General features: G+C 52.7%; 5 protein-coding genes across 5 annotated transcripts; 3 read left to right on the top strand and 2 right to left on the bottom strand.

Annotated features, from left to right (window-relative positions):
* Nucleotides 1-1443: 1443 nt before the first annotated feature.
* On the top strand, nucleotides 1444-2688 carry PODANS_2_760 (uncharacterized protein; the record flags this gene model as incomplete). The annotated part of the gene is made up of 1 exon (XM_001910785.1): nucleotides 1444-2688. A coding segment is annotated over one exon (1245 nt), but the record flags the coding sequence as incomplete, so codon positions are not given.
* Nucleotides 2689-3588: 900 nt separating this feature from the next.
* PODANS_2_750 (uncharacterized protein) lies at nucleotides 3589-4152 on the bottom strand (the record flags this gene model as incomplete). Its single annotated transcript, XM_001910784.1, has 3 exons — nucleotides 3589-3669; nucleotides 3720-3928; nucleotides 4032-4152. 3 exons carry the CDS (start codon nucleotides 4150-4152, stop codon nucleotides 3589-3591), a joined length of 411 nt encoding a protein of 136 aa, XP_001910819.1.
* A 2057-nt stretch (nucleotides 4153-6209) lies between these two features.
* On the top strand, nucleotides 6210-6758 carry PODANS_2_740 (uncharacterized protein; the record flags this gene model as incomplete). The annotated part of the gene is made up of 2 exons (XM_001910783.1): nucleotides 6210-6371; nucleotides 6432-6758. The coding sequence occupies 2 exons, from the start codon at nucleotides 6210-6212 to the stop codon at nucleotides 6756-6758; spliced, it is 489 nt and encodes a 162-aa protein (XP_001910818.1).
* Nucleotides 6759-8005: 1247 nt separating this feature from the next.
* Nucleotides 8006-8977, bottom strand: PODANS_2_730 (uncharacterized protein; the record flags this gene model as incomplete). The annotated part of the gene is made up of 1 exon (XM_001910782.1): nucleotides 8006-8977. One exon carries the CDS (start codon nucleotides 8975-8977, stop codon nucleotides 8006-8008), a length of 972 nt encoding a protein of 323 aa, XP_001910817.1.
* Nucleotides 8978-9422: 445 nt separating this feature from the next.
* On the top strand, nucleotides 9423-11134 carry PODANS_2_720 (uncharacterized protein; the record flags this gene model as incomplete). Its single annotated transcript, XM_001910781.1, has 2 exons — nucleotides 9423-10431; nucleotides 10479-11134. The coding sequence occupies 2 exons, from the start codon at nucleotides 9423-9425 to the stop codon at nucleotides 11132-11134; spliced, it is 1665 nt and encodes a 554-aa protein (XP_001910816.1).
* Between the last annotated feature and the right edge of the window lie 176 nt (nucleotides 11135-11310).

Here is an 11310-nt window from a genome sequence, read left to right as displayed (position 1 = left end):
TTCATATCTGGAGATCAGTGATGTCGTTGATTTCATGATGGATTTCACGGCCACTCGGTGCGTTCTTACGCCGAGAGACGAGGCAGGAATGGGTGTTTGGATGAGGATAACGACATAACATCTTTACAGTGACCACTCTCGTCCATGGGATTCGAACAACCACGACCCCCATTATCTCTCTAATCATCCTAGAGCCCCGCCAATATGCTCTCACAAATAGGACCCTTTTTCGACTTGGGTTACCTATGGTTCGTCTGAGGTGAGGTGTGAGCTCTCACCTTACGGCATGCTCTCACCTTGTATCAGCGAACCATACACCACGCTTGGAGATCCCCGTCGGAAGCTCAACTTTGCTGACATTCTTGAAGTAACCCTTGGCGCTTTCACCAACACCAACAAACTAGCATGTGAAGACCAGCAGCCGTTGGCCTCCTCCTTCTGCATTTACAATTCCTTTACCGAGCACCGCCTTACGGAAATCCATTTTATAGATTGCCATCTATCCGGGTTGGAGGGCAAAAGACGGGAGGCGTGCATCCTCTGCCACTATTGGCTCTTCAACTGGGAGTGACTGCGGTCGGCCAACCCACAGCCACCATCTTCATCTGGAAGAGGAAGGGTAGCAACGACAGCTCCATCGCGCTCAAGACCCCTCCATGACCCCTGTCCACGGGCATTGAAGAACCCCGGCCGGTGATCTGGGTCCTTATTTCCATGGGGGGTGTTCACACCAAACAGCTCGATCGGGAACTACGAGAAGGGTTTGGGAAGAGGTGCTGCTGACATGCATATGTATTCGTAAACCAGGCCGGGTTGGATTTTCCATCGACTACACCACCATGGAACTATCGAATTGACATCTCGAGTTTTTGCTCTTTCACCCCATTCTCCATCCTCGGCGGCGTTGTTGTTGATGGTGGCGATGTTCTCAGTCATGGTCTCAGTGCCTTACTTACTCATCTAATTAGCCTGAGTTTACTTTGCGCGCCTTCTCACGATGGTTACCTCAATAATTGCGCGGGCACTCATTGCGGCTATGTTCGTTGTCCGGGACGTCCGCGCTGCTGTTCCGTCCACCACCACCAGCCATGAACGCTTTGCCGCGATCGAAACATCCCCTCCACATGAGGGATACTTGATGCCGCGAGCCTTCTATGCCATACCGGGATTTCCAATGGAGAAGAGGCAGGTTGGATGCCCTCAAGATGATATGCATCCATGTAAGTTCTCATCGTCTTCTCTCAAGCATTATCACTGACAATATCACAGGCGGCGAGCTGGGGCCTCCAGGAGAACGATTCTGTTGTCCGAATAATCAATAGTAGGTCTTCCCCTAAAGTTCAAAGGTCTTTAAAGGATCTATGCGCCTGTCCGGCGTCATGGAGCCACAGTTACACACACCGGCTCATATACTAACATCCAAACAGCTGCATCATCAACAGCACCAACCCCTCCGAAGCCGCCTGCTGCCGCATCGGCTCGACCTGTGACTCCCCCTGCGCAGCAGACAAGTACCAATGCCTCGTCACCGTCACCCGCACCAGCTCCAACACCCCCGTAACCACCACCTCCTCCGCCTGCTGCCGCCGCCAATGCCCTCAAATCTCCTACTACGGCTGCCCCCTAGACTTTGGCGGCGCCTGCTGCCGCCACGGCCAAACCTGCGGCACTTCTTTCCTATGCCTCAACACCATTGCCCCCTCCACCCCCCCTTTACTAACCCCCGTCCCGTCAGGCTGCACCCAAGGGCAAATAACCTGCGCCAGCAGTCTAGGAGGCGGCTGCTGCCCCAACACCCTCGCCTGTTCCCAGTCTGACGGCTCCCCGGTGTGTGCCATGACGACCGTCATCCCGACAGGAAGCGACATCTCTTCCATCGACCGCAACGAGGCAAACGTCTCGAACGACCTCTCCGTCGGCGCCAAAGCCGGCATAGCGGTAGGCGTCGTCATTGCAGCCGGAATCTTAATAGGTGCAGCAACATGGTACTGGCACCGCAGACACAAAGGCCGCACCCAAGCTGGGACTGCGACTTCCGCTTCTGGAGTTCCCCGATTCATTGGCGGGACGGAAGACGGCCGGGGAGGACCAGCGGCGTCGGAGGTGCAGAGTGGACGGGTACCGTTTGGGACGCAGGAGTACACCGGTCCTGAGGCGCGGCCAGGGCCGTATTCTGATCCGTCGCCGCCGGATAATCTTGGGGGTTATTACCCCAACGGTGGTGGTGGTGGGTATGTTGGGAGTCCTAATCCTCAGTCGGCGAGCACGACACCGGGGATTGACCAGCAGGCTTACTTTCCGAATATGATGTCACCTATTCCGGCGCCGTCGGCGAATTTTACGGGGCAGGGGGTGCCGGTTATGCCTAATGATCCCGGGGAGATACAGCGGCCTGTGGAGATTGCCGAGGGGGGTGTTAGGAGGCAGGCGACGACGGCTACGGGGGGGACGGGGATAGGGAGTGTGAGTGGGGTTACGGAGAGTGATGTTGGGCAAGGGGGGGGAGTTCAGAGGAGTGATAGTGCGAGGTTTGAGCTTTATGGGAGTGATCCTGGGCAGTTGAGCCCGATGAGTCTGGCGGATGAGAGATTTTATACTCCTGATGAGAGGCCACAGGGCCAGGGTGGTGAGGGACAGCAAGGGGGACAAGGTGGGAGGAGTTGGTTTCAGGGGGGTTATGGAAGGTGAGTAACATGAAAGGGTATTTATAATCTCATGTTGGATGTAGTTGAATGGGATTGTGTTTTTTGTCTTTTGCCGCCTAGCTGGCGTTTTGATAGTAGATACAGTGTTTCGAATCTTGACTCCTGAAACTCCTGAATGACTTTTTCTACCGCTGCTATGTCAGCTTGGCTCTAGGAACGGAGTTGTACGAGGGCGGAAATTTGGACTTGCTATTTGCTGGCCCGGTGGTGATACCTACTTCTGTTTTTTTACTGTTACACGACGTTCTTGGTCCGCGACGGTTCAGTTTCAAGCGATGTTGAGTCAACCTACAGGTCGGTAGCCCCAATAGATGGACCTGGAGATGGAGACTTCCTCGGCAGTAAAACAGGGATTATATATGCGGTGGTTTTACAGCATTCACCTACCTCGACTTCGTTTTGATGGCGGACCAAACAACGGCCCATCTCCTCAAACCCATTCTGGCATGGGACTCTTCGGGAATGGATCTCCGCCACGGGGTCTAAAACGTGGACTCCGTCTTATCCCAGTGACATCCTCCTTGGCTACCTTACTGCCGGATACTTTACTCGCCGCCGTGGTCTTGGTTTTATTCGCGGGCTTGGTCTTACTTGTGGACGCTTGCGTCGTGGACTTATTCTTACTTGTAGCTGTCTTCGCCGGGGTAGGCATCTTCGATTTTACTGGTTTGGAGGTCTTGGTTCCCGTATTCGCTGGGGTCTTGGACACGGCCTTGCCTTTGGATTTCTTCTTGTTTTCGTCTGGTTCGCCATCGCTATATAAAGTTGAGTCGATTCATTTAATCAGCCTTCTCAGCCCCTTCATATGCTAGTCCCTATCCTCCCAGTTTGCTATGCGAATGCTATGCCAGATCAATCAATGACTAGAAAAGATAGTAAGTATTTACTGGGGCATGTGCACGAAAGGCTTCGCCAGGTGCTCCTGGCAGAAGGGGAGCTTGCTGGCAGTCCAGATCTCGGTGTCCTATGCTTCTGTTAGCTTCCAGTTCTTGCTCAGATTGACTAATAACTCACAGGCTTCAAGTCCTTCTTGAGCTCGGTATCCAAGCTGCCACCCTTGAGGGCAATGATCTCGGGAGCGGCATCGGGGTCGTGAGCAATGGGAGAGCCGCATTCCTCGCAGAACCAACGCCAGACGGCATTCCCGGAGTCGGCAGTGCCCTTCCACTTCTTGACGGGTCCCTTGACTTCAAGCTTGTCCTTGGGAACCACGACTACAAGGGCTGTTACATCGAATTTGTTAGCGATCTGATAAGATCGAAACGGTGGTGGGGTAGCACCTCGAGTCCGGGCAGTGACGTAGGAATAATGACGGGATAATCTTACAGTAGGTAGAGCCCGATTGACGCTGGCAATCATCACAGTGGTCATAACCAGTGAGGAGAGGGGCGTCAATGTCGACCTTGTAGGTGACGGCTTTGCAAAGGCAGTGTCCGGAGAGAGGCATGTTGAGCTGAGTATATGGTCAAGTGAAGATATACAAGTGAAAGATAAGGTAACAAGTCAAGCAAAGTTTGATGAGACTGGAGGTTGTGAGATGAAAGATGGAGAGCAAGTTCAACAAAGAGGGGACGATCAACGTCTTTAAATACTCAAACGAGCACCAACTCACCCACCGCCCCGAATGCACAATGTGAATAAGCTCCTGGGCCGGTTCAAGTTCCTGACGGGACACAAGAGACAGTCCCAAGCGCCGCTGGCGGATCGGCAGGCCTAGACAACAGTGAGATAAGGTACTATCACAGGGTTGTTTTCCAAATACCTGCATCTCGGTTCCCCCGGATCGGGTAATAATGGGGAATTTGGAAGCACTGGAAAAACTCCTTGTTTCCTGTGAGAGCTTCTCATCCGAGTAGACCTGCCGCGAGGATCGGACTCACAAAGACCAATTCGACAAAACGTTGCGGTTCCTGTCTTGTCAATAGCAGCTTTTGGCGCGGGGTATAAATTATTTGTCATGATTGGGCAACCCCACAAACTTATCTTTCCATATATAGGTAGGTGTCATCAACAATCCCACCAACTATGTAACGGGGTATTTGGAATTGACCTATTTATTGGGATGTTAAGTTACTGTTACTCGGATCCGCCAGCGCGGGACCGAGATAGTAGAATTCCAGCATTGACATAGACATATATCTGTGTCACTGTCTGTTTGGTTAAAGGTGTCCGACAACCCCGATTGAACTCCGGAGACCCCCTCATCAGTTTGTTTTACGGTACATGTTTCGTTTGAATAACAATACTCCGAATTTGTTCATCTTTCAACAAACCATAGGTGAATATCGAGACGAGGAATCATTCCCTAGTGTCAGTATGGTGCTGTGAGTAAGCTGCCATGGTTCATCCAACCCTATCTGACCATGAAACGTGGAGTCGACGGCCATTACTCATGCCTGAAAACAAGCTTGAGGTCTGTGCCACCAGGTACCTCCTCAGCGTGCTCATTGCATGATGGTAATTATCTCGGATGGATATGGAGACCGCGAAGAGCGGCCAGTTTGCTTCAACCACCAAAAACGAGGTTTTGCTTGGCACAACTCCTTCGCAGTCAACGAGCATATCCTCAGGAGTGTTGCTCGGCGAGGCACCCGGCAGGTTTTGTTCTACCAGTACTGCTTTTTAGGATGCGAAGCAACTGATATCGGACGCAGGTGTTCTCAAGTAACTCCGGCGACCCTAGCTGGCCATTCGGGAGCCTGCATCAGCAAGATATGCGAACAGGTTTGCCAAGATCGGCGTTGTCCAAATCCCGGAGTGTTGGAATCAGACCAGACCAACCTATCGGAAATTGGGGGAACAGTTATAGTGAAGGCAGGTCCTGAAGCATTGGGTATCTCCGTGACTAAAGTAAAATCGGCACCAGTTGCCATCTGGGCTGTCTATGGTCAAAAGACCTGGAGCTTTGTCAGCCTTGGCCGCCACATGGCGTTGGTGGAGGATGCAGGCCAAAGCGTCGTTTGGTAGGTGCCCCTTGAAACCTAGAACCGCCACAGGTCCCCTAGAATATCAAAGGACCAAATTCAGACCAAAGTAAGAATTATGTCAGGGACGGAAGGCAATATGGATATCGCGGCCGAGTGGTGGTGTTGAAGTTGCAGAATCCCCAAACGGGCATGCCCTCCACCAGTTGTCGGGCCGGTGGATCCCTGCGTGCCTGGGCTGGTCGGGCCCACAGCCTCCCTGTGGCGCGGGGCTGCTGGGTGCGGACCACTCTCGCCGCTCGAGTCACTGCGGTTCGACGGCCGCCCATCACCTTCCGCGCCGACCAGGAAGCCACCTCTTTAAATCCCCGCCTTACCGTCTCGCTGCAACCATCCGGGACAAACCAACAACCTTTGTCTTTGCATCCACTTCTTTCTGGAAGTTTTTTTTACACCAGACATCACCTTCCACCACAGCAAACAAACATCTCGCCAGCTTGATAACACTCAGCTCGCCTTCTCAGCAACTCATCCATCTTCTCGTCCCCAACCACAAAAACAACCCACACAAACCGTCAAGATGTCTGCCTGGGATACCGATACAGTCAAGATTGGAAAGAATGTCCGCAGCGGCGCCGGCGGACCCCGTGAGACTGTTGTCCGCGGTCAATCAGCCCTCAACGCTGCTCGCCGTAGCGGTGCCGCCATCGCGACCGAGAAGAAGTTCGGGGCTGGCAACGCTGTATGTTCTGCGTCTTTTAACAACCGCGTAGTCATCAATAACTAACATTTCCATCCCCAGGCCTCCAAGCCCGGTGTAGAAGGCCAGCGCCTCACCATGGTCGACCGCGCCGACGATATCGTCAAGCCCAAGACCGTCGGCAAGGAAGTCGGCCAGGCTATCCAAAAAGCCCGCTCCGAATTCGCCAACCCCAACGGCACCAAGGGCATGACCCAGAAGGATCTCGCCACCAAGTGCAACACTACCCCCACCATCGTCGCCTCCTTCGAGCGCGGTGACGCCACCCCAGACCAGAAGGTCCTTTCCAATATGGAGCGCGTCCTCAACGTCAAACTCAGAGGGAGCGATATCGGCAAGCCAAAGTTTGAGAAGAAGGAGAAGAAGTGAAGGGACTCATGTCCGGATAACTTTACTTCTAGAGGGTCCTGCCTCGATGGGTCGGGACTGGGCGGGATATAAACGCCGAGTCCTGGGATAACATGGGGCATGGAAGGGAGGATAATGAACCATCCTCATTTTCACCGGCTAGCTTGCTGGTTGGGCTAGAGATGATGATTTCAAGACATATGGGTGGGGTTTTGCAGAGCGATAGATGAGCTTCATGAGATTCCTTTTTAGCGTTTTGGGTTTTTCATACGGGCTGTTTATCAGCGAGGACACTGGGCGGGGTTGCATTCTGTGTGTTTCTCTTCTAAAGAGGGGGAAAATGGCGGCGTTTGCAAGTCGAGAAGGCGAAATCTTTTCGTGTATTGTAAAGAATGGTTCTGCGATGAATAGACAGACAGATGCCTTTACAAAGGGCAAAATAGAACCCTTTTTGTCTTCGTATGTTTAATGAGTATCCATCACGAAGTTGAAGTTACCTTGTGACGTCAAATCAACAATGTGTATTCCTATGACGCAGGTCCAAGAATCCAAAATATGGAGCCGCTAACTGTTGATCCTGGCGGATATCGCCGATGGTCTTCTGGCATTCTAGGAATATCAAACATCAAGAGCCCGCTGGTAGGATAACTGCCGAACTTCATGTAGCCACAAGGCACTAGCTTTCAATAGTGCTAATCCCACATCACTCATAATCATCACGAGTCCAAGGATGGATAATCTTTAAACTTCCTCAAACTCTCGTTCTCATACGACAATACTGTTGGCATTGCACCTTTGCAGCTGCTACATTGTAGAAGGGCAGCCCAGCAAACTAAGGCTATGTCAAGATGACCTAACCTTCTCTAGTCCTTGAACATCGATATCTAGTTGTGATGGTCACTCTCCGTCCTGACTTGATTAGGTCTCTAGTAAAATTGACAATGTTAGTCGAAACTGCAACCCCTTCCAGATTTTGCGCTCAACGAGGTAAGAGAGTAGTAGGTAAAGACTTCAGAATGTTTGAGAAGATTATTGTAACGCGGTTTTTGTACAGCATACATCCTTCGCCTCGATGGGTGTGAAAACGCCAAAGGACAATGGATAATCTGATGGCCCCGCGTGCGTCATCATAGTCTTGTGGCGTGATAAGAAGAAAAGAGGCAGAGAAAATGAACTCACCATTCGCAATATCACTTCTCATTTCGAACTTCCTTGACGCTTTCCATTGGGGTATCTCATTTTTGTCTTCCAGTGCTTCCAACCCTTCCTCACGCCTCAGGCACAAACTTGCCCCTCTTCATCCTCATCGCCTCCAGCTTCTTCCTGTCATCCTCAAACCTCATCAGCAACTCCTCCTGCTCCTCCTTTTGCTTCTCCCTCAGCTGGAATCTGTACAATCCCTCCATCTCCTGCCTCTTCTTCTCCGCCCGCTCAATCATCTTCTTCCTTGCCTCCTCCGCCTCGGACCTGCTCGCCGGTGCGTTCCTGCCCCCTCTCGTTACAGTAACGAAACCATCCTCATCCGGCTCGTTGCGCAATCTCTTGGAAATCTCGGCGGCTTCCTTCTCCCTTCTGGCAAAAACAGCAGAGAAAGCGTCGACCGCTTGTTGAAGGGTGGCAGGGTCGGGGTAGCAGAGCCGGTTATGTTGCTTGACCCAGACTGATCCCAACGCAGGGACTTTATCAGCGACACCAGCGCCCCATTCGGGGTACTTCTTCGTCTTGGAAGCCTTGGCACATGCTTTGAGGACTTGCTCGACGGATTTCTCGTCTGCTAGTAATACCACCGCTGTGCTGCCTGACCTTCGTAGCGGGCGGGTCCACGTCGAGGGGAGCCTGGCGGCCTCGTCTTCCTTGCTTCTTTCCGCGTCCTCTTCTTCCTCGCGTTTTCGCTTCTTGGTGCTACCGTGCGCTCGGAGGAGGTGGACGGCGTTGACTGGGACGGCGGCGTCCAGTGGGGAGAGCTTGTGGGCGGTGTCTTTGCGCTCGTCTTCAAAGGTGGCGGATTCGAAGCGGCCGGGTCCCACTAGTGATGCAAAGAGGGAGCGGAGGTGGATGTCGGTGCTGTCGACTGGGCAGTTGGTGAGGAAGAGGGAGCGGGAGTCGGTTGGGGTGGGAATCTTGGGGGTGTTGCGGCGGAGGTAGAGGTAGTGGGTTGTTGGTTTGGGGAAGGAGGGTAATGGTGGGATGGAGATGGGGAGGACGGTGAAGTCCCCTAATGTGGGGGGCGTTGAAGGCATTTTGTGGGATGTAGGGATGAATTTGGCTGGTGAACGCGTGTGGGAGATGGTCGCGATGGGTTGAGTGGTTGATTGAAGGTCGAGAAACTTTTGTGACCCACTTTGGCATTTGCGGCGTTATCCATGTTAGTCTATTGGTTGGCCTGCGATAGGCGATAAGAGCTGAGCTTATCGGAGCGGCGGTAGTGACGATGAATTGGGGCAAGTGCTTTGAGCTCATGTTTCCGATTTGTATGAATGATTGGTCTTTTGCTGCTGGCGATTCGGTCACATCATGACCAGCTCTACAATGCCGCTTTCCGCCATTTTCGTCAATGACTTTTTGACTATAAATCTGCTTGTTTTTTGAGAAGCGGCGTTCAGCTCCCAGGATGCTTCGTTGATTTTTCATGAGTGGTTACATATATACCTTGACCTTAAGTTCCAATTAACGTACGCCGAGTTGATGAGATTTACTAAGAGTTACCGTCACAGGAGAATGACTGGCTTGGATAGTGTCTCAGCTGGTGCTACCACACCCAAGCGGTCACGTCTACTATCATTTATCAACTTCCCCGGCACCCGCCGCAAAAATGTTGAACAACCACCACCGCCTTTCCTCGAGTTCCGTTCCTCCACCTTCTTTATCCTCCTCACCGTCTGTTTGGCTATTTTCACCGACATTCTGTTCTACGGCCTAATCGTGCCCGTTTTCCCATTCAGCCTCTTGGAACAGATCGGGTTGGCAGAAAACAAAGTGCAAGAATGGACCGCCATCCTGCTCGCCTGTTACAACGTCACTCTTTTCCTGGGTGCCCCGATTGTCGGGTTTTACGCCGACCATTCCTCATCGCGTAGATGGCCGCTGCTTCTTGGGCTGGTGGCGCTCTGCGGGTCTACCCTATTGTTGTGTCTGAGCAAGACGATTGCCCTGCTTGTGGTGGGGAGGCTGCTCCAAGGACTGAGTGCCGCCATCGTTTGGTCGGTTGGGCTGGCATTGTTGGTCGACACGGTCGGGAGAGACATCGGTTATGCCATGGGATATGTCACGATTGCCATGTCGGTAGGCTTGCTGATCTCACCGGTTATTGGTGGGGCGGTATACGAAGCAGCTGGCTACTATGCTGTGTTCTATATCGCCTTTGCAGTTGTAGCCTGCGATATCGCTCTCCGCCTGGTGTTGGTCGAGAAGAGAGTTGCTCAACAATGGGTCGTAGGACCTGAGTCTTCGGAAGCTGAAAGTGCAACTACAATTACCAATAACAGGGAAGATGTGGAAAAGCAGGTCCAAGCAACAAGCCAGGCAGGAGCCGACCCAGCCTTGCCACCCTCACCGACCCGAGCCGGAACCAGTTCCGGTGACCCGATTGCAGCATTGTCGACGCCGGTCCTGAATCCTGCAAAACACCCCCATTGGGAGCTAATCAAGAATCGTCGCATGTTAGCTGCCTTGGTTGGTATAGCGATTGAAGCGTGTATCGTGTGAGAACTTGTCCTTTTTGCTCCGGATCGGGTCCGATAGGCCGGTCATTTGCCAATAGCCTTGCGAGTGCTGATTTCTCTGACAGGTTCGCGTTTGATACTGTGATTCCGCTCTACGTTAAACAAACATTCGAATGGAACTCGACGGCAGCCGGCCTGATCTTCATCTGTGTCATGGTCCCCGGTTTTGTATCTCCGATTGTTGGTAAGCTCGCCGACAAGCATGGCGCCAAGTGGTTTTCAGTCGCCGGGTTTGCCCTCTCTATCCCGCCGTTGGTCTGCCTTCGATTTGTGACGCGTAACACGATAGAGCACAAGGTCTTGCTTTGTGCACTTTTGACGTTGTTGGGCGTTACACTTGTTACCTTGGCCAACACACCCCTCATGGCAGAAATAACCTACGCTATCGATGAGCGTGAGGCTCAACAGCCGGGAGTGTGGGGTGAAAAGGGGGTCTATGGTATCGCCTATGGTCTGTTCACCACTGCATACGCTCTCGGTGGGACGATTGGCAGCATCACAGCTGGGTACATCCAAGCAGGACCAGGTTGGGGAACCACCACATGGTATTGTGGTGTGTGGGCTGCGGCAGGAGCGGTTGTCTCTTTTTGGCTTGGGGCGAGGCCTGATGAGGCGCCCAAAAGACAAAGACCCGATGATGAAGAACTACCGGCATCAACAAGCGGGGTTATGTAGCAGGACTCGGGGAGAAGTACGGGATGAGTGATCACAAGTGCAGTTCTTCAACATTTCTAGCGTGCAATGGGTGATATCTTTACCCACCTTTGAACGGCCGTCGCATGCTCAACACAGCATCAGCTGACGCAGACCGGAACATGCAGCCGGCTATCCTGACGAAGCCACCCGGCCGA

The sequence above is a fragment of the Podospora anserina genome, chromosome 2, assembly GCF_000226545.1.
Source record: "Podospora anserina S mat+ genomic DNA chromosome 2, supercontig 2".
NCBI classification, from domain to species: domain Eukaryota; kingdom Fungi; phylum Ascomycota; class Sordariomycetes; order Sordariales; family Podosporaceae; genus Podospora; species Podospora anserina.
The sequence above is the reverse complement of the archived record's forward strand: the minus strand, read 5'-3'. Positions and strand labels throughout refer to the sequence as shown.